The sequence below is a fragment of the Coturnix japonica genome, chromosome 21 (assembly GCF_001577835.2).
Source record: "Coturnix japonica isolate 7356 chromosome 21, Coturnix japonica 2.1, whole genome shotgun sequence".
In the NCBI taxonomy this organism is placed as follows: Eukaryota; Metazoa; Chordata; class Aves; order Galliformes; family Phasianidae; genus Coturnix; species Coturnix japonica.
The window spans coordinates 4,749,828-4,772,346 of NC_029536.1; the positions used below are offsets into that span (position 1 = coordinate 4,749,828).

The window sequence follows — 22,519 nt, forward strand, 5'->3', positions numbered from 1 at the left end:
GCGAGCTTGGCCAAAGCCTGCAAGCACAGCCCGAGGCTCCCGAAGCATTTAATTTAATTAATTAAAAACACATGAATTCCATTTCCTCCTCCCCTCCCATTGATATGGCAGCACTCACGGCCATGGGAAATTGCCATCTGAGCATTCCTGAAGGCAAGAAACCAAGGACAAGCACAGGACATGCAACCCTCACTGCCCTTCCTGCAGAACAAAGGCCATGGAGTGACAACAGGTGTTTCTAGGTATTATAATAAGTTCTGGAGTTGCAGAGAAGAGCAGAATTCAAGTAAATGCTGGAACTAAGAGCACTTGGAATTAAACCCAGTTCTCAAATGTTCCATGTGCAGGTAGATCATCCATTGCTGGACGCCAGCAACAAGGTCCCATAATGCTGAGATTCCCCTACTCCATTTCTGGGGCCCAAGAAAGCATAAATTTCTTGTGATTTATTTCTTCAGTCATAAAATCTGTATAACACACGTTCCCTTATATGGTGAGGTTGAATGGATGAAGGACATCCAGTGTAACATGTGAAGACTTGCAAAAAGCCTCCGAAGAGGTGATTAATAAAAGAAAGTCATCCTAGAGTCAGCTTAGGAAAGGCCATTATAAGGGTTTCTTATAAGGATTTCCCAAAAGATTATGGGATAGGAAAGTCGGGAAGTTGAGTTGAGCAGAGCCCAACAGTCATCTTTGAGGATAGAGAACAGGTAGCAGTGGGGTTATCAGAGTGAGTGCTGGGGTCAGTCCTATGCAGAAGCTTAAAAAAATCCTAGAATGGCACAGGTTAGAAGGGACCTTAAAGACCCACCCACCAACTCAGGCTGCCCAGGCCTCCATCCATGGCCTTGGATAGAGATGGGGCATCTCTAGGCAGCAGTACCAGGGCCTCACTGCCCTCTGAGCAAAGAAATTCATCTTAATATCCAACCTCCCATCTCCTTTTTTTCCCCCCACTTTAGAATCATTCCCCCTTGTTGTTCCATCCTTCCCTGTCTTTAACGGTCTTCTGAAGTCACCTCTGCAAGGACAACAACTCTGGGCAGCCTGGTCTGGTGGTTGGTGACCCTGCCCATAGGAGGGGGTTTGAAACCAGATGATCTTTGAGGTGCCTTTCAACCCAGGCCATTCTATGAGTAACAACAACACATATGTACATCTCCTCTTCTTAAACATATGTTTCAGGTCTCCAGATCTCCAGCAGAACACAGTGAGGTTAGAGAAGATAAGGATGAGGCCAACTACAGTGATGAAGGCAATGAAACAACTTAGATAAGAAATACAGAATGATAGGAATGCAGGCTTGGACGCTGGGGAGGATACAGGCAAGAATCATCAAGGCAACTCAGTACTGCATTGCATTACATGCTGTAACACAAGAACTAGTGGCACTCACTGTAGTCAGTCAGAAGTCAGCTTCAAAGCAGTATCTAAGTACTCCTTTACACATTGAGTCTATAATCTGTCTATAATCTGTCTACAATCTGCTGTCACGGGGTGGTCGTGGAGGAAGATTACACCAGGAAAATCATAAGAGATTAAAACACCAAGCAATGGCAGTGAGAATACTAAAGGCTGAGTCAAACTTCAAACATCCTCAGCCCAGTTCCAGCTGATGCTGCAGAAGCAGGAATGACAAGAGCAGATATGAACTGTACTTAAGTGCTCTCCCTGAATAGCACAGGGATAAAATATCAGGTACCTTGCACAGTGAGCCTGGCCTAAGGAGGTGGTTTTATGCTTCCCTATTCCTTTTGTTGGCTCTCAGACAAGACTCAGAAGTTGCACTGCTGTTACCACAGTGCTCTGCCCAGGGTAAAACTACAAGGAAATTGTTTTTGTGGTTCCTTTTTCCTGACCCTTAAGGCACACTTTGTCACCCTGTTCATTTTCCTTGCTCTTGTGCAAAAACCCCATCAGCACTGCAGCATTTACAGTTATCAAACATGCAGCATTAAGAGACCTGAAACCGCGTAACCTGGAGCAGCTGACCACAAAACCAAGCAGAATTGTTTTTGAGGAACAGACATAGAAATCAGCGTCACTTTGATGAACACAAACAGTTCTAAAACAAGCAGATATTAACAATGTTCAAGGAAATTATTGCTGTGCCTATTTGTTTTTGGTAGAAAACCAGTTCTTCTTTTCCCCTTTGGCAGTCAGTGTTGCCCTCCATCCAGTCATTCATTCAACATCCAACCATTCAGCCAGTCTGACTCCAATCAGAAGAGGACGGTTCCTGTGCTTACAAATGATTTCATAATCACAGAACGGCTTGGGCTGGAAGGGACCTCGAGATGTGAAGAAACGCAAATCAGGCTTAAAAACAAACAGAAGGATTGGCCTAAAGTACAACGGAGAACAAATGTGAAACATGGCTGGGTCTCAAGGTAAACCCAGAATTCCAGCCAGAACTTTCAGAGCTAATAGCAGTAACCATTTTAATTCCATCCCTTCATGCAGGCAAAGCAAGCTGTGAAACTGGAGTTCACATCCAGAAGTCCTCTGAATTCTGTAACTTTGATTCCAGTTTGTTTCCAGCATGACACTGGGAGAGCAAGGAGGAAATGTAAACCAGTGGTTTGGATGGTCATCTCATTACTTGGATGACATCAGTTGAATGTTTTTGGTGCTTAACGTGAGCTGTCATGTTGTGGAAGGCACTCTGGGTTTACCTCCCTCAGTGTAGATTCAGGCTTAGTGTCACTGGATGTATTTGTAGCTTCACACACCTTCCCAGCAGACAATCACTTTTCAGTGGCCGTGGTGGGATGATGGAACTCCTTCCCCTCCTCTTCCACAGGAACCATGACATCATCCCCTGGAAAAACCTCTGTCTCCTGCTCTGGGTAGTGCATCAGCAGTTCCTCTTCCATCTTTTCCTGGATATCAACATCACTCTCATATCCCCTAGCTGTACAGTTCTTGATATCAGGCGATTTTGAAGACCCCACAATAACAGTATCAGCGTTCATGATGAATATTTTTCCTGAGAAAGGAAAAAAAGAAAAAGAAGCAATGCTGGGCATAGGCAACAATTCTGCTGCTCTTAGAGATGGCTCCTCGTTGTGCGAAGCTTTGACTTGGCATTCAGTTTTAATTTTCTCCTTTTTTTATGTGCAGATCAAACCTCTCGCAGGGAAGGCTGAAAAGCTGCTTCCCAATATCTAACCAAAGGGCGTTGCTCTTTTGGCAGCTTGGAATGAGAGCTACCAAGACCTTCCACCTTCCTTCTTATCATCAAGCACAGCCAAAGCCCACTGCAAGCTTATCTATAACCTAAGTACCTTCCCACAGGCCCAACGAATGGGGATCATGGTTAACCTCTTCTGTAAAAGAGAGGCCTCCTTCCTCCCCTCCTCTTCACTGTCTTGAAGTACCTCATTAAGAAAACTAACACAGCTGTTTAAATCTAAGTCAGCTAAAGAGCTGCTCTGGGCAACCTGATGTGCTGGGTGGCATCCAGCCCACAGCAGGGGTTGGGTTGGCATTAAGGTCACTTCCAACCTATGCCATTCTAACCTGGGGACTACGTTCCAGTATTTTACAGGCAAGCAAACAAGTTTTGGCTTTGCATGCCCACATTCCTTTATGATTTGAGCCCATTCTGACAGGCAGGGCATCTTTGTAAGCAACACAGAGAGGACTGGAACAGGAGCAGGGAATGGCAGTGAGTTCTGTCATTCCTTTTGACTGTGCCTCCACAGCAGCTTTCTCTCCCCCCAGACATGCAGTCAGCATTTTGCAAAAGCCTGTTCTTTGAGCTTGTTAGGATAACAAAAATCCCTGTTGGTTTGCAGCAGCCAAAACAGAAGATGCATTTTCTGCTTCTGCTTTTCCTTGTTCTTTGTCTTTTGCCTCCCAGAAAAGCAGGACTGGTTACATTATACAGAGTCAAGAGGCCATGGCCATCTTGGTTAGAAGTTATAGATGCTTTTCCTGCTTGCCAGTAATGTCAGGATGATATTCTATACCCAGAAAAAATGACAAGATAAAAGAAATGAAAATAACTTCAGACTCACCAATTTGATTGCTTGTGTGGTCTCTCACTCGAGAATCAATGGGGCAGTCTGGGGCTTTTCCATTGCTCTGTGTCACTTCAGTCAGACCCAGAACAGGACTACCTGCTTTTTCAGCACTGGAGATCAAGTTGTTGTTGGTTTCCAAAGGGAGGGTTCTGTCTGTCAACTCCTCTTCTTCTGGACATTTGTCAGTGGTCAGTGTGATCTTCTGCCAATCCAAAGAGGAGAGCAGAAGGTCAATGCAAAAACACTGCAAAGATTACAACAGGTTGACAGAGCAGAAATAACAGCTCCACTGTCACAGGGAATGAAAAAAGCAAAGTGCCCAGGAGATACAGGAACTTAAAGTTCCCTTGAATCATGTTCCTGTATTCCTTAGGGCCACATTTGAACATAACCCAAGACACGAAAGTGGCAGTTCCTAATTAGTCTCATTTTTGCCCCTTGATGATCATGGATTACAATTCCAAATACAAAGGCTTTTTAACAGGACACTGAAAAAGCTCATTAATCATTTACACTGGAATAGAAAGTGACCTGTTTCGGAACGTGGTTGACACTTACTGCATATTTGTCCACTAGATCAGAACCTGCAACAGAAAGATGAAGAACTGTCAGAAAAGAACTTACAGTAATCACGAGAATATTAATTGCTTTGAAATATCACCCACCCGTGTCCTAAACTACTTTACAGCCCCACTCACCTGCGTTATACTCTTTGCCACTGAGGGCACACTGCCTTAAGGGCCGAGGTGGAACTGAGCTGGAGGGGGGCACCCAGCCCATGGTAGGGGTTGGAGCTGGGTGGGCTTGAAGGTCCTGCCTACCCCAACCACTCTATGATTCCATGATTCTGTATGAAGCTAGATGCCTCCTATCTAATACCATTCTGACACACAGCCACCGCTAACTTCAATATGTCAGCTCTATAATGCTGCACTGTAACATTATTTTACTGAGTAAACCAAGCAAGGAAGGAAAAAATCAATTTTGAGCAAACTGAGCTCACATGAGAAGTGTTAAGTCATGTTCCTGAATTAATAAGCAGAAATGCTCTGATGTGGAGCAGTCAGAAATATCTCCCACAACAGAACAGAGCAGTCGATGGAGATGCTAAGAGCTTGGTTAGCTGAGCAGAACACATGCACTGCAGGGGATCTGGAGAGGTTGCTATGGCAAACATTCACTTTTTCTTTTATTGGAATACATCTCCCAGATCTGAGTGCTCAGAAATGAGCTGGGTATTTTTCCAGCAGCCTCCCTGTTCCATGCATCACCAAACGGCACCCATGCAGAGGGGAAAAGGAGGCACCTAGAGGCATGTCACATCCGCAGCGTTACCAGCCTGCAGAGGATAGACTGCAAGTTCCAAAACCTGAAGCTCAAAGCTCACCACCTCCCATTTCCCCAGCCAGTTGGAAGCATGTTCCTCCATGCATTCACAGCTATTTTAATTGAATGTGGCCCTGGGCAGCCTGATCTACTGTCTCATTTAGCAGCTGACAACCAGCCCACAGCAGGGCTTGGAACTGGATGATCTGGGAGGTCCCTTCCAACCCAACCATGACTCTATGAGAAGATTCTCCAGCACGATGCAGAACAGTTTGTCTAGAGCCCTTAACCAACCCATCTTCACCAGGCACTAGGAAATATCATCTCCCCTCCTATTTTAAAGATGCTGTAATTCCCAGGTGGGGAGATTAAACTGCATGCTATGTAAAACATGCTATGTTTTAAAACTCACGTTTTTGTTTGAGGATGAGGATCCGCTTCTTGCAGACCTTCCATTGCCAAAATGACAGCAAACCCACAGGCAGCACCATCACAGAGAGAACCGCTCCCCAGAAAACAAGACCTGCAGCACAGGAGGGAGAATGGAGAGAGGAAGAAAAGGCAGAAGGGGAACTATCAGTAGATCTGTGTGTTATGTGGGAAGCTCATGTACTGCTTTTACTAAAGATATATCTAAGCAAAACTTGCCAGATAGAATAAATCCTTTCTGACCTCTTGTTGCTGTCTCCCCCTTGGCTGAGGTGGGAGAAGTGCCAGCCAGAGCTTTCTCCTCGGGGGTTGAGCTGGGAGTTTCAGTTGTGGCACTTGAAAGGATGCTAGCAAGGGTCACCAGGGTTGCTTCAGGCTTCAGGATGTCAGAGTCATTTGTCTCACTGCTGTTTCTGGTGGAGGAAGTGTCTGAGTTGAGGTAGGAGGGCGATCGGTCCACGCAAACCTGATCATGGGTGGCATTTCCTTTGCCTTGTGCCACTTTGTTCAACTTGGCACAGCTAGGGAACAAAAGAGAGAACAGCCCATCAGCGCTAGGAGCAAATGACACGACACACGGTAAGATCTTCCATGTGGCATCTGCCCTTTTTGGTCATGTTTATACCACGTGCATTTACTGGTTTTAGTCAGAAAGTCATTAACCTTTTGCTCACCCCTGTGGCACTGATTCTTGACCCGGATGCAAACTCATACGCACACGGAATCCCACTGCACTCAGTGAAATGAAACTGAGGCAAGAGAGATTCCTTCCTCCTTCCAGCACAGAGCTGTGCAACAGCTACAAACAGCACAAAGGCTCAGAGCTGCCCCACTGTCTTTCAGATAAATGCATCACTCCTGGCACACTGGAGTCCCTTTGGGTCCTTTATTAGCTTTAACCAATTGGTTTGTCACTTTGAAACACTATGGACTTACTCCGTGTGGGGCTTGCAGATGTCAGTGCTGGAGCTTTGGTCAGAGAAGGTGCCAGGAGGGCATTCTTCACATAAAACATCAGCCTCTGAGGTGCCTGAATAAAAGCAATGACAGCGGATTAAAATGAATCAACCCCAAACCTATGGCCAGGATCAGAAAAGATAAAACAAGGAGCAATTCCTACCTCTGATTTTGACTCCAAAGCCAGGCTTGCAAGCAGTGTGCAGCTGGCACCGCATGCAGGTGTTCTTAGCAGCAGTCTGGCAAAACATCCCTGGTCGGCACTCGCACACCCGGCTGGAATTGAAGGCACAGGGAACCTTCTCCACGAGGTCAAATTCTGCAAGGAAGAAACAGGTGGAGGAAAAAATGATCGCTCTGTGAGGAAAAGGCAAAGCAGGGGTCAAAGCTGAACAACAGCCATGCAAAGGATTGGGAAGCAGAACGGGCTGCTGGCACTCTTTGAAACAGCACTTTAAGTCATGAACAACCAGAGGAATCTGTAGGTGATAACAGCAAACAAACTACCTTTGGTGCATAACACACAAGCGTCACAGTGTGGCTTTGGGGATTCATTCAGGTACTGCTCAGGTCCACACCTCATGCAATCTTCATCTGGATCCATGGGACATGATTTCTTTTTAGCGTAGCCTGTAGAAAGAAAGCCAAAACGTGGCAATAACTGTTCAAAATTAGAGGAGAAAGCCATCTTGAAGTGCAGTCAGCCTTAAAGAGCTCATGTCAGCCAGCTGCAAACTGCATCTGCTTTGCACAAGACCCAACTATCACATCCATCACTGTGGGAGCTTTTGAAGGAGAAAAGAGCTTCTTCCCCTGGGAGCGGCTCAGAGTGTCCCTGCCTCTCTTATTCTACAGGAGCAGTTTCTCCACCCCTTGGTCTTGCTTACTCATCCATTTTCTGAATGATTCTGATGGAGTGCACCGAAGCAGTACAGGAAGTCTCTGATGTAACTGCACGCAGATGCTAATAGCCAAGCACTGACCTGCTCTTTATAGCACAAATAAATGTCAAAAATTTCCCTTCTGAAAAAAAAAAAAAAAATGAAAGAAAGAAAAGAGAAAAATAAGCGAGAAAGAAAGAAAAGGGAGAGAGAGGAGGCTGCACTTGTAAAAGAAACAATTGGTGATGGTGAAGTACCATAAAATACCCCATCCATTGAGGGGGAGTTTCAGACATTTCCAGAGCTCTTCTAGATGCGTTTGATCCTTCTGACCTCACACAGCCCTGAGTCGCAGCTTCAGGCAAAGCTCTCTCTGTCCCCTGCCACGTGGATGTTCCACTTCTCACGAGATGTTTTCTGAGCTGTTTTGACCACGAGCACAACAGCAGGTTTTCTGCACCGTCATTTAACACTTTGTGCCTTTGATCAGAAGCTAAAATCACTGCACTACTTCATATGCTGGGACAAGCAGAAATTGATTGTTGGAGCTGCCTACCTCTGGTTACTTCTGAGTGTCAAACCAGCCAATAAAAAGCACAGACCAAATTCTAATGAGATATCTTGTATGCAATTTAAAGGCAGTTTGAATGCAGACCCAACAGGGCAGGGAAGGAGAGAACAAATTCACATCTGGATCTACACCACACTGTGATTAGTGAAACTGTGCTTTTCTGCAGGGCCATAAAGCAGTTCTGTGATAAACGTGGTGGGTGCTCAGCCTGTGAGGAAGGCTCCGTGTTAACCTGGACAAAGCACAAAGTTACTGACCTGAAGGACACCGGTAACAGCACCTTTGTAATGTTTCATCATAGAACCCATCCTTGAGTACATCACAGGAATGAGGTGAGGTGAATGGAGGCTAAAAATTGAAGCAGACAAAGATGCAATTAGAGAACAATTAGGGTTGCATTAGAGCAGATCCCAGCATCTGTCTCTAACAATGATGGTTACAAATGATGAAGTATAGAGGGGTTTGAAAGTCCAAACATTTTCAAAAGCAACTAGACAACCATTGCCCAGAAACTTAAGCAAAGACTGTAATATTCAGCATATTTAGCAATCCCTCAGTATGGATCCTCACTTAGCAAGCTCTTTTCTCTGAAAGGAAAGGAAGGAATATTGTAGCCCCATCCTTCACTTGAATTTAGCAACCTAAAGGAGCGCTTACTGCAAACCAACACGCCGTTTTACTCTCAACCTGGAGACAAATCCTACAGTGAGAACAAGTGTGTTCTGCCTTGAAATGAAAGCTGCAAGTACCACAAAGTGAATGAAGCCCTTGCTCAAATAACCGAACCCATCTCTTTTTCTGAGTGAAGGTTTTCATTAACAAGCCTTGATTTGGTTACTTAACCAATATTAAATCAAAAACCACAACAATACTAATATTAACTTAGAAAAATCTCTCTCTGTTTGGACTCAGGGTCATCCAGGAGTCATTATGGAGATGTAAAGTGGATGGAGTGATTCACAAAGTGGATTCCTTATATAAAGACAATCCAGGCAACAGCAGCATCCAGGCTGTACCTAAGTAAGTCATCTTGAATTGGTTCCTCTTTAAGACCCATAACATGTCACCACAAAAACCTGATCTTCTCTTTCTGGTTGTTCTAGGAAACCAACACTGGCTTCCAAAGATGTTGAATCACAATGGGAACAGAGATCTTGAATGAAATACACAGCACGTAAACACAGAGCTTATTGAATTGCGTGTTTGGGTTTTAAACTGAGGAATAGGATCTGTCTACAGCGATGAAAGGAAGAGCTACTTAGATCAGAATATGTTTTTATATCTTAATCATTGAAATAATAAGCTAAGGATCAACTCTTAGTTACAGCAATGTAAATCCCGCTTATGAATTCCCCCTGATGCCAGTGCTGTGATAACTTACCGAGGCAACTACACATAAATAGTGCACAAATCAGGTAGTGATCCATAGGAAAGCACTCAACTCTTTTCTCCTTCCACAAGAGGGCAGCTGCACCCCGCAGCCAACAGCACCCTACAGCCAACCAAGGTGGTGAGGCACTGCACAGGCTGCCCATAGAGGTGATGCAGACACCCAAGGGCAGGGAATGGGGCTCTGAGAACTGATGGGGCTGTGGCTGTCCCTGCTCAGTGCAGGGCTTGGACCTGGTGGCCTTTAAGCATCCCTTCCAATTCCAACCATCCCAATTCCATTCCATGTCTTTAAGAGTTGCCACCTGATGCGTCTCACGAGGACAAAACTGGATCTCCATCCCAACACACAGAAAGCTTTTCCTAAGCTCAACATCAAATCTGCATGTATAACATGGAATAAAAAGCCTTGCTGTAAGACCAACCCTTGCCCCAGACTCCTGTGAATTTGTTGGGGAAGGAAATAAATCATTGCCCAAAGGCTAAGAACACACTTGGAAGAAACAACAGAGGTGAATGGTCCAGGACTCAGAATGCCTCGAAGTCTTCCATAAGCGCCTGGTCAGGAGGATATCACATTATAATCAGAAAAGGCAGAAGAAAAGCTAATTGCCCCATTACACTGTGGTTATAAAGGAATCTGGTGACGGCACAGACCAGTTCTGTTTAAATGAGGGAAATTCTGAGCAAAATTCCCAGCCGTGATAGCAATGTTCACCTCCTCCCCAGCATTGATGCACACTGAGCTGCGCTACCAAAAGCTGATGGAGCCCGATATATTGTGTGTCCAGAACTGTGTCTAGGCTGATGATAGACAAGAGAGGAAGATCTTGAATTAAATGCTCCCCCTACATTGCCTGAATCAGAATGGGCATCATCCAAAAGAAGGGATCAGCAGGGCAAAAGTGGTGCTTTATCATAGGAGGAAGAAGACAGCAGGAAGGAAGAGTATTTGTGTTCTTCCTGCTTTCGTTGCCAAAAATCTCAGCCTTAAGGCATTCATAATGTATTTAGAATCACAGAATCATTTCTGGTGCTATTTCTCCTTGCTCCAGTGCACTTACAGGAATGGTGAGTTAGCCAGGAAGAGAAGATTCATTTTTTTTCCCTCTTACTGCTTATATTGTGGGAAGGACATATATGTGACAACTGTCAGTTCTGCCCTATTCCCTCCTCCTTCTGGAATACCTAGAAGCATTGAAGGGTGCGATTTAATTCATACTTATCTGCAGCAACCACGCGGCTTTTCTTCATTACAGATCTACAATAAATTTTGTGGAACAAAGTGATGTTTGAGTTACATCCTGCTGATTACATTCAGTTTTTTTAACAATCTTTTCATCTACTGACTTCTTCCTTTTTCTTATCCACTCTTTTGTATGAATCTCAAGACAGACAGAAACAGGACTCTGCAGATTAGGCCAGGAAAAATCACAACTGAAGCACAATTTCACTTTTTAAGGCAGCGTTAGTACCATTGTCCCATTGAAGTGGATGGAGACAGGAGACTGAATTTCACTAATCCATGCACGCAGGCAAAGAAAGGCTTCTGATTTAGCAGGAAGATGATCTTAGAGGTTTTTTCCAGCCTTAATGATTCTATGATTCTCCATCTTCTGAAAGAAAATGCCACGATTCATACGTACCATGCTTGGATTTCTCTATAATGGGATGGCCTGGGATCCCTTGGCCTTGTCACTTCATTGACCAACGAAGCCAATGTTGTTGTTGGATTTTTCCTTCTTTAACGTGCTGCCAATCAAAGCCCAGTTTAAAACCAAACCAAACATACTTGACACAAAGTTGGGTTTTTCAGCGTTTCTTTTTGACAATTTCTACAATCACATTTATTTGCCATCCCAATTTAAATAACAGTCACCGCAAAGACGGTGCTGAATGGAGCAGGCTGGTCTGCAACTCAGTCAGGACAAGGTTTGACTCATTTATTTATGGTCTCTGGAGCTCACAAAGCCGTGGTGAGGCAGAGCAAGAAGTCAGCTTACTACAAATAAGCGGTAAGTCAGAAAGAAAGTGTATTATGGTTAAAAAAAAGAGAGAGAGAAAAGAAAATCTACCAGCATTGGCTGCTCTAGAACTGACTAATACTGTAGCAAAACAGTCGGCTCCTTTTCAAGCTTCTATCCAGATTCTGTCAGCATGAAATAAAGAAGTTGACAAGGGAGGATTTCAAGCAGTCAAGCTTCACGCTCGTTATTAATGAGCGAGAGCTAACTGAAAATTAAAGCAAACTCCAAACTCAGCCAGGCTGACACACTTATTCCAGGTAACTGATGATCTCGTACTCAGTCTGAATGCTGACCATGAGTAATAGAAAACAGAATTCATTATTAACCTTTTCATTTCATGAACTGACCACACCACAGAGTGATGATGTCAAATAGCAAGAACTAAAGCAGCTAGCATGCAGCAGACCTGATGTGCTGACCTGAACGCCCCCTAAGGACTCCTCAAGTGAATAAGGACTGCAGACTCTGATCCTAAAGAAGAAAAGACGGATCAATGTACTTCAGGAAGGAGATGGTGGCAGGGCAGAAAGACCAGGGTGAGGTAGAGCAAACTTACCACGTGGGAGGGGAATTTACAGCTAAAGACATTAGGCAAACTCCTACTCTTACTGTAAGAGCCATGAGGATCTTTTTCAAACTTCTATACAGAGGACTTGGTCATGCTCAAAGATCGAATCAGAAGCAGCATCTTATTAAAAATCTCTCAATAGTCCATGTGATGTGCTGTACCATTCATTTACAATGCATGGACAGGTATCTCAAATAAGCACATGTTAATATATCCACCATAAGGAGAACTTTCATCACACTTTCAGGATCCAACCCAGCAGGCAATCAGCCACCAACTTGACCTTACCTATGCTAAGAGCCTCTGTGAAATCTGTTGTCTTTTTTTACCACGTGTACCTATTTGTCAGCCAGGGAAATTACCTGAATTTACACCAGACAACGCAATGGTGAGGAGGGGGCAAGCAGGGTGAGGTGGGGGAGCAAACACACGTATATGATTTGAGCTGGGCACCAACTTACATCCAAAGAAACAGCTTCCTGTGAGCAGCATCCTGTGCTTATTCTGAGTTGATCTGATGCAGAAAAGAGAGCCCATTCATGGGAAAGTCAGTGTCAAAGGGGTGGGCGGATGTAAAGAGGAAGGTATTTTATTGTTTCGTTTGCCTCTTTACACCTTTCATTTTGCCAGCCCTGACTCACATCAGCAGAGTGAGCCCAAGCAAAGTTGTGTAAGGAATGTGCCTGGCACAGAGCACTTGGCTCTCTGGACAAAGATGAGGGATTTATTCAAAGTAAGTGAGGTCAGCCCCATATTCTTAAGAATCTTTCCTCATTTCCTAGCTGGGATGTGCCTGGAGGTGCAGTAATATCAGCAATGCCAAAAAAGAAAGACTCAAATCATAGCTGTATCCACTGGTTCTGCCTGCAGAGTTCCCAGAAAGGGCAAACTGCTGCTTTAGGACAGATCTGCTTTATCCCTTTATCACCCTTCATTGTCCCTTTATCACAAAGCCTGTTTCTATGGATGCTCACCACCCTGCATGCAACCACTGGGAAAATAAAAGCAAAACACATCCCAGGGTGCCCCCAACCCTCTGCCAGATCCTTGGTCCTGCAGGGCTGTAGGATTCCCCCCCCTTACCTGTGGGGCTCCCTGGATGTCCTGGAGAAGCAGCAGGAGCCACAGTCCCAGTCTCAGGCTGCAGGAAGCCATCTGCAGCAGTGTTAGCTTTCCTGAGCTCCCAGCATTGCAGGTCAGACAGTCAGGTTGCTCCTCCTGAAGTCTGGGACCCTCCCAGTGTCCAGTTCAGCCTCGCTCAGTATCTGTTCACTAAGTCCGGAGCTACTCAAGCTGTTCAAGACATGAAGGTAACAGATTTGAGACTCAATCAGGCTGAGAAAACAATTTGGAAGGAAGCAGGAGGGGGCTGCCCAAAAAAAAGAAAGGTTAAATAAAAAAAAAAAAAAAAAGAACAAAACAAAACCACTTCAATTGCTACTCCCCAGGCTGCTGGGTTTCTGTGAGTCAGATGCACGCATCAGGGTTGTTACTCGAGGATGTGTCTGGCTGAGCAGCAATGCAGACTGCCCCTACCCATCTGAGGCATTGTAGGCTGTCCTCACAGAGCACTCCCCAAAGCTTTGGTGCAGGCACGAGTCCAAGCCCTGCCCTGTCCACTATCAGAACAAGCCTTGAGAGACTTCTCGGTTAGAAGCACAGTGTTCCAGTACAGCTACTTCACTGCTGGTGAAACAAGTGTGTGAAAACTCCCCAACAACCACCTTTAGATTCTGCATGTTGCCATTTCAACACCAGTACATTATGCAGCATCCTCATGAATCCCTTCTTCCTTCTAACACCATGTGAAACCAGTTGCTGCTGCTGGCTGTTATCCCTCGCATTGGTACACTTGTTGGTTTGCTGCTCTGCATAACGTTTTAGGAGTCATGCAGCCTTCTTATCTTCCATTTATCTAAAGTAAAAGTTCCCCACATCAAAAAAAGGCAGCCTGCCTTGAAAATCCCACTGAGATGCCCAGGAAAATGATGAGAATTTGTATCCTCACACCCATGTTTCTATGCTTCTTTTCACACTTATCAGCAGCAAGAAAGAAAAGATTCAAAGTAGGATAACCAGTGATTGCATTGCCAGCTACCTCACTGCCACTGAGACTGAGAAGCAAAGATGAGAGTGTTCCACAGCAACCCAAGGATGGGGTACGTATCAGCTTTAACTCCCTGCTCTAAGCCTTTCTTTCTCAACAATAGCTCCTCATGAAGTCAAAATAGGCATTTTCAGGAGGTTGCATGCCACGTTCTTGAGATACACTTTTAGATAGAACCTCCTTTCACCACTTTATCCGCTTACTTCTCGATGCCTGAGTGTTCTTAGCTATTTTTCATAGATACTCCTTTGAGGTCCAGAGACAGCTAAGCATTTGAATGCCCAAATACTACATTCTTTTTCTTAATTAAACAACAGGTTAGAAAACATCTTAATCTTGTGCAGTAATACGCCATTAGGCAACACTCACAGTTTACAAAGTGATATTTCAAATGACACCAGAAGCAGGTGAGAAGTCTGTGTTTAATAGCAGTGTTCCAATCTGAATACGATTTTCATATCAGTTTGTGTGTTTTGATCTCAAATACAGTGATGGGGCTTTCCAGCAGGAGCCATATCAGTAACTGGCACAGAAGCATCTCAGTTTTCAAACAAACCCACGCTGCCATTCTCTAAACGATGCCTGGGTTTCCTAGAAAATAATCCTCCAAGCAAGTTCAAAATAATAACAGAATTGAGCAAATCAAAGCAAACAAACAGCCCCATGTCTCTGCTCTTCTGTCACGGGAGATCATTTATCTTCTACCAGATGAATGGAAAAGCCTCAAAGAGCACGCTAGTATTAATTAAAACGCTGACTTGATTACACACCTCTGTCTCTAACACCCAAATCTCCTTTTGTTGAAGGTCTTCAGATGGTGAAAATAAACTCGCTTGGAGTTTTCTCTTTTAGCAGTTTAGCCAAAGTTGAGCTAATTTTCACCACATCCATCTGATCTGTGCTGCTCATCTCCGTGGGCTGCATGGAGCCAAGGGGGTCAGAGAAGATAACACTGTAAGCCAGAGGTTACTCAAATGTCACTGGATACATGGAGTAAAAGAGCACAGGGAACCAGGTAAGCTACAAGAAGTCCCTAACTCACACCCAAGCCATTCCTTCAGCATGTTCTGTGTGATAACAGAGGGAAGGAAGCACTGAGAGAACACTACAGAAGCAGCATAGTTACAGATGTTTGAACAGAAGCACTCATGGCATTCTCTAATCTCGAGGTGGCTGATTTTAGTCTTATATGCACTGACATATCGTGCTTTTAAAGACATACCTTGCTGGGACTAAAACCACTGAGACATATCATCTCCAAGCATCGCCAGACACACAAAGGAGATCGCTGAATTGAAAGAGACATCAAAATAACCTTGTCTAAAATCTGTATCTCAGTGTCTGTCAGCGCTGCTATTTAGAGCACCACAATATACTGATGAAAAGCACTACAGTATCTTGCTGCTCGGCTGGATGAAACGACACCAGATGCTGAAACTCCACTGAAACTCAGCAGTAGAAGGAATGCTTGTTGGGATGCACGCTACATAGCACAGGGGTGCAACATGCAGTGAGAACACTCAAGATCCCAATGTTTTTAGGCACTGTGAGTGAAGTCAACACATTGAACGCCCTGCAAGGAGCTCAGAACCCAAACAGGATGGGAGGCAGGGTGATACTGGTGCAATATCACTGAGAAGCATCACATAGTAGGCAAGCAATGGGAGTCCAAACAAGCTGTAGCTCCCAACAGTTGAACCTGTGTATGTATTGTTACATATTCAGATAAGCATCTTGTTTATGCTGAGTATGCCACAGATCTGCAAGATTCTATCCCTGTACGCCTACCTTGTATTGATCCTTATTTTGTGCCACATCTTTGTATTAAATACTCATCGATCCACTTCGTTATGTCTCAGTAATCAAGCCACACTGCCATATGGAAAAATACAGCATAGGAGCTCTTGATAACATGACCTGTGGAGTTACAGTGATTTACAAGTTACCTTGATATATTTGCCCACTGTGATCAACAACAAGAAGGATGTTATGCAGATTGTTATATGCTTGTTTAAATATAGCAATGACTTAAGAGTTCCCAGCAGGAAAAAATGGGTTATAATAAGGTGGGATCATAATAAAATCCCAACATGCAAGGGAAATCCCAAGTCACTTCTGCAACTGTAGCTTCAGTAGACTGTTTCATGTCCTTTCTGTGCTCTAGTAAAAGTAATAGAAAAAGAAATTAACTTCCTTGCTTTACACAGAGTTTCGCATACATGCAAACCAGCAGCCCTAAAAGGAGAACCAACCAGTTCTTGTTTGTTTGTGACTGGGGACTTTTGCCTCAATCGGCTGCTCTTGCTGAGCACAGAAAATTCCCTGACCATTAATGAACAACCAACGGAAGGAGATGCATCCTGGTCTTTGTTCCCAAACAATAACGTATTTATTTTTTTATTATTACAAAGAATAATGTCAAAAAGTACCTACCCGAAGCAGCCAACTCCCTATGAGGAAAGTTCAGAAGTGCTGTTAACAGTAATTGCTTGCTGACTCTGAGCCATAAGTTGGAGGAGCACTCCAGAAAGCAGAGAACCTCTCTCTTCTGGGAAGAAAAGGATTTCCTCAGCTGCTCTGAGCCTTCCTGCAAGAACCCCCACTTCAGTTCATCTGTGAACTCACACACCCAACACCCATCAATTAACTTCATTCCAACTGCTTCCATGCAAACATCACCCCACATTAAGTAGTACATAGGTTGCTCTGAAAGTAATGCCTCCTGCTTATTTCAACATAGTCACCGCCATTAACAACGTGCTTTCATCAGCAGTGAACAAGAGTTTGCATGCCACACTAGTAAAAAACAAACTCCCATCAGAGGAGGTCACCCCTTTCCATCAGATCACCTTTCTGCTGCCATAAAGCCACACAGCAACAATATGCAACAGAATATTGGTGGGAAGGTTCAACCTGCACTGCTGCTCCATCAACTCCTGTCTCTGACACTGTGGGCCATTATCACAGAATAGGAGGCATTACTTTCAGAGCAACCTTCACACAACAGTGCTACAGTTTCGCCTTGTAGAAATACCAAAGTCACTCTAAGCTCAAAACATCACATTTTCTCTATTTCTACCAACAGATTTGGGCTCAGTGTTTATACGCAAAAGCAGAGATGATGACAGGCCCGTAATTTAATCCACAGAATGGGTTGGGTTGGAAGGAATGTCAATGACCATCTGGTTCCAACCATGCCATGTGCAGGGATACCTTCCAACAGATCAGGTTGTCCAAAGCACCATCAGCTCCGGCCTTGAGCACCTCCAGGAAGGGACCATCCACAGCTCCTCTGGACAGCTGGGATATTCACTTTTTGATTGGGTTGAATCACTGAAAAATTTGATTGAAGCAAAAAAAGTAAGCTGCTAAAACGTGTCACATCGATCATCTGAGCAGTAATGATATGGGCACTTTGTTTTCAATCAATTTTCTTTTATAAACGTGGCTTATATAAAGTCAATGTGGGTAACAATCTAAGACCTCTGTTTTTGTCCTCTTAACTAATCCTACTGCTTTATAAAGGGAGATAAAGTAATACAAGAGGGAAAAAATAAAAGAATCAATGTAAGATGTCTTTCTTTTTTTCAGTGCATGGTAGCTTCAAAACTGAAGCACATTTTGAGTCAGACTGAAAAATGAGAAGAGCTGACAGAGAACTCTGTGCACTCGGGAAAGACTTGGCTTCCATGAAAGAAACCAAAACCAGATCACAGAATTACTATGCCCACAGGCTAGCTGAGAGAGAGATGACCTTAGAAGAAAGATCACATCATGTCTGTACTTTCAGTAATTCCAACTGCAGCTTCTGAAAGGCAGAGCTGGGTTTATACACTACAGAGACGGAACTCGACAGACATGAGGCGGTATTTGAATATCATTTGAGTTGAGCCCTTCAGCAGTGCATCTTCCACAGGCAAGAGGACAGCCACTTGATCTCTACAGCCCTATGGAAAACGATGGGTAACAAAGACCCATCGTTTCCTTTGCGTAGGAACAACCACATGAAGGCCCTTCATGCTCTTCCTTCACACATCCCCAGCTCCAGTTTAATTCAATGCAAAAGCTTTCTCTGCCACTCGTTTGATGGAGTAATCAGACTTCTAAGTGACACGACCCAATGGCAGTTGCTTTGGGCCACTCTCCCACATGCCAGCCATGGCACTGAGGCAAATTAATCCACAAACACCCACTTCTGACTTTCGCTCGGTTTTAAATCATGTCACAATCTTTGTCTGGAGTGCTGCAAAGCTCATAGTTTCCTCTCCCTAACCACAAAATGCAGGAAGGCTTCTACAAAGCCCATCAGCTGCATGAAAGAACTGGTAGAAAGCAAGAAACAAAGCATGTATTTGCCTTCAGCTAGTTTCTGAATGCACGGAACGCCTGCCTACAAAGCCCATAAACAGCAGCAGTTTGCAGTAAATTCACATCTTATTTCATAACCTCACCCACGCAGAAAGTCCACTTGAAGTCTGCAGTTGTAGCTGAAGAAGCACGCTCAAGGTTTACATGGTTTGATTCTGACTGCAGTTGTTCTTCACAGGTCTGCTGCTGAGCTTCACCTGGCACGTAGATACCTTGGGTTTTTCTTGCTATATATACACAACGGTCACATTATTGAGTGTTAAAGCACAACTTCACATCTCTGTATTCCCACCTGGGTTTTCAAAAGCAAAACCAGACTTCTTTTACAGTGACTTTCCCTCCATCATCATTGTATTCCCACCAGAATATGACCAGAAACAGGAACTAGGAGGAAGATTGACTCCTTTACTGCCAGGCCTTTGTAGGTAGGTTTGTTTCAGAGAAGCGTTTAGCCCAGGAAGTTCACCTGTAAGGCAACAAACAATTCCCAAATAAACTGCTTGTTTCAGAATGAAACACTTTTTTATCATTTACTTGAAGTTACTTATAATCTGACTGCACCCCCGGTATCAACTGATATTTTACTTTCATCAGCTCAAAGCATCGATGAATGTCAATTTGTGTCATTTTTTCCCACATGGAGGAATTAAATTCCACACCTTTGCTTCCAACACACCTCCAGGACAGATGCCACACTGTCAGATTGCCCCTCTGCTTCCCTCTGTCACACAGCAACAAAACGTAATGGGATATTGATGGGAAGGTTCAACCTCTATTGCCACCCCACCAACATCTGTATCCGATGCCATGGGCCAACATCATAAAATAGGAGGCATTACTTCCAGAGCAGCCCTCACAGAAAGTAGAAGAAGGTTACTCAATCCAAATAAGAAGATAGACCTAAGTTTTCCTTTTGAAACACTATGTGTACAAATGCTATTCCTCGCTGATAGGTAATTTTTATTGTTGGAATTGAAAAGTGTTCTATGGATGCATCTAGGAAGGAAAACAAGAAAACTGGAAAAGTGCCCAAGCTTTCAATCATATGCATTTAAACTCAAAATCAAAAGTGAAAATGCTTGGTAAAGATCAGCCATGTCATTAAAACAAAGGAGTGGGAGTTGGGTAGCAATTCCTTTCTCAGTACTCTGGCTCTCTTCATCTAAAAGCTGAGAGCTATGAAGTTTATCTGCCAACAGAAACAAAGTGAGTCTTCCTTTGCTGAAACAAAGGAGAGAAATTTGGGAAATGTTAAATAGCTTTTATGAAAGAAACAAGGAGGAGGGTTTTCAGCATCACCCTGTTGTTGCTGTTGTTGTTTTTCTCAAGAGCATTTAAAACATGCCTGAAGACTGAAATTCAGTGATCTTATTTTCCTCTTCCTGGCAGCATGTTTTTGTTCTGCAGAAACCAACCCAACTCTCCATCAGAAGTGGAAAGTTGAGTCCTTACATTGGTCCACCATTACCCAGGAAACCCGTGAATTCAAGGGTTTTAACAGAGAAAAGAAGAAAACACATCTGTGTCTTCAGATGTGATGCACTGAGAACAACTTCTTGACTACGAAAACCCAAGTTCCAAAAAGATGAAAGCCCCCAAAAAATTAAAGTTTGGAAATCACTCAAAAAATAAGTTCTACCACAAGCAAATGATTCACCTGAGGGTTCTCAAGATGTCATTCCTTGACATGCTAATAACTAAACAGAATGAATAATCAGCACCACACTCATTCAAGGCTGAGTATTGATTCTTGAAATGTACTGTCAGCAAGAAACACCTGATCTGGAGACATCACCCAATCTATCTTATAGCAATCCTAGAGGAGGCAAGCAAACACTGATGGCAGTTAAACACTATTACTAAGAAACAGGCTTGTCTATTAGAACAAATAACAGACGCATTCTTTACTGTCATATTTAAATAAGCAAAGCTCTGTTTCCCAACACATGAATCAGGGTTATCAACAGACAGAAAGGCGAAGTCAACCACCAGCTTTACCATTGAAGCACCAGGCAGTTATCACTCAAACCAAAAGAGAACTAATGAAAATGGGTACAGGCACTGGAGCTTGCCATCAACTGGAATACCTCTGCTACCTCTCTATACATTTGAGCACTTTCTTCCCACCCCCAGCTGATTGATATCAAACATCTCTCAGTCTCTAATGCAATGGAAATGCAAACAAGACCAGGCCCTATCAGCTACACATCCTTCCTCACCTTTCTTGTAGAGAACTCCTTTCTCCTTGGGGATTCTTGTATAATTCAGGCATTCCAGGTTGCTCCTTTTCTTGCTCATCAATATGCATGAAGACAAACCTCCCTAAATCACAGTTAGAGGACACATAACAGCACAGCTGCCTCTAGGAATGGAAAACAAGCTGCCATGGGGTGCCTGCAGGATTATTTTTATAACTTTGTGGGTAAGAATATAACCCTGAAGGTATTGTTACACCATTGGGAATCCTATTCTTTACCATACCATTTTGATCTGCACAATTCTTCCCTCACATCACTGCTTATATTCCATGCTTTCACAATCCAGCCCTCCTCTCCGCATTCCCTCTTTTATAGTCTCTACTACTTGCCACACGTCTTACCACTCTGGCTTCCTACCATATATATTCCCACAGTCTCACTTCTGCTTATCTGGTCCTGGTCAACCTCACATTCCTCTCACCCACAGTCCCAACACCCCAAATGCAGCAATCCCTCCCTCATCTTCCCCCTTGAAGTGCAGGCTGCAGCACTGGGTTCATCACAGCTCCAGCTCTGCAGACTCCAGTCCAAGTGCAGAAGCTGTTTTAACACTGAATAAATACAAACTTTCAACCTGTAAATAGATGTTTTCCCTTATAATTACTCTCAGGTGCCTTCTCAGCAACTCTCCTCCTTGAAAAGGCATAGCATCATGATCTGCAATAATATTTACTGCAGCACAAAACCTTAATACACTGTAATTCACTAATCCACACCCAGATTACTCATAGCACACCATTCAAAAATTGCATCTTGTAGTTATTTATAATCACTTTAGGCAAGATAAAACTTCCTTTGCCGGACTTTTGGATTGAGATTCAGTCTCATATTCAAAGCAAAATAAATAAATAAATAACCTGGTTCTCAGAAAGCCTGACCTCACTTTCTAGGTATGACCTGTCATTCCCTGCATTACTGTTGTTGAAAGTAAGCTAACTAGGATTTGTAACTTTGATATCTTGAATGCAATCAGCAGCCGCACTGCTTTGCACAGACCCTCAGCAGAGCAATTGTGAGAAAACATACGAAGGGAAAACACTCATTTAGCTCAGCTGTGGGTTAAACAAAATTGGAGCAAGCCTCGTTTTCTTGTATGGTTCTATTTTTAAAAGTGATTATTATGAGAAACTTGACCATGAACCACCTTCTTACTAGAACATGAGGCCACCATATACACACCCACAGTCAGGTGTCTCAGTCAAAAAACCACAACAAACAAAAAACAACTGTTTACTCTCTGTCACACTATCAGATCTCAATTCTGGACCACATACCAACAACATTAGCCAAGCTCCATTTACAAACCCTTTGCTGATTTCAATTGCAAATGGAAAGAAAAAAACAAGTTGTCCACACAAAAAATGTGTTTGAATATTATCAATGATAAACTGATGCAGCAACTGCTTGGAATAGCAATAAAATGTACATTGCTTAAGCTCTTCTGGAAAACTTGAGTAACGTTGGTTAGATCCCTTGTGCAAAAAGGATCATGATATAAAGTTACTTTGCACAAATCTGGAGACAATACGTAAAGCCATGAGGTCATTTTCTAAGTTAATAAGCAAACCACATTTTCTGTTCCTGAAGATTTCAGCCAAGGAAGTGAACTG

General features: G+C 43.6%; 1 protein-coding gene across 2 annotated transcripts; it reads right to left on the minus strand.

Moving 5' to 3' along the window:
• Positions 1-425: 425 nt before the first annotated feature.
• TNFRSF8 (TNF receptor superfamily member 8) lies at positions 426-22,144 on the minus strand. 2 transcript variants are annotated; one of them, XM_032448819.1, is made up of 12 exons: positions 16,717-22,144; positions 16,072-16,200; positions 13,260-13,469; positions 8,450-8,540; positions 7,248-7,370; positions 6,904-7,059; positions 6,720-6,813; positions 6,027-6,304; positions 5,767-5,877; positions 4,587-4,612; positions 4,023-4,230; positions 426-2,989 (listed from the first exon to the last, which is right to left on the minus strand). In XM_032448819.1, the coding sequence occupies exons 3-12, from the start codon at positions 13,329-13,331 to the stop codon at positions 2,748-2,750; spliced, it is 1,401 nt and encodes a 466-aa protein (XP_032304710.1). In that variant the 5' UTR covers positions 13,332-13,469; positions 16,072-16,200; positions 16,717-22,144; the 3' UTR covers positions 426-2,747. The 2 variants fall into 2 exon arrangements, with proteins under 2 accessions (XP_032304710.1, XP_032304711.1); XM_032448820.1 differs by lacking the exons at positions 8,450-8,540; positions 13,260-13,469; positions 16,072-16,200; positions 16,717-22,144 and adding an exon at positions 7,879-8,197.
• Positions 22,145-22,519: the final 375 nt, after the last annotated feature.

Excerpts from the sequence above, each read along its gene's own strand:
- TNFRSF8 (XM_032448819.1), bottom strand. The coding sequence starts at position 13,331 with ATGGCTTCCTGCAGCCTGAGACTGGGACTGTGGCTCCTGCTGCTTCTC. Across the intron at positions 7,060-7,247 it reads TTGTGTGTTATGCACCAAAG|AATTTGACCTCGTGGAGAAG; the intron begins GTAGTTTGTTTG and ends TCTTCCTTGCAG. Across the intron at positions 2,990-4,022 it reads CCACACAAGCAATCAAATTG|GAAAAATATTCATCATGAAC; the intron begins GTGAGTCTGAAG and ends TTCCTTTCTCAG.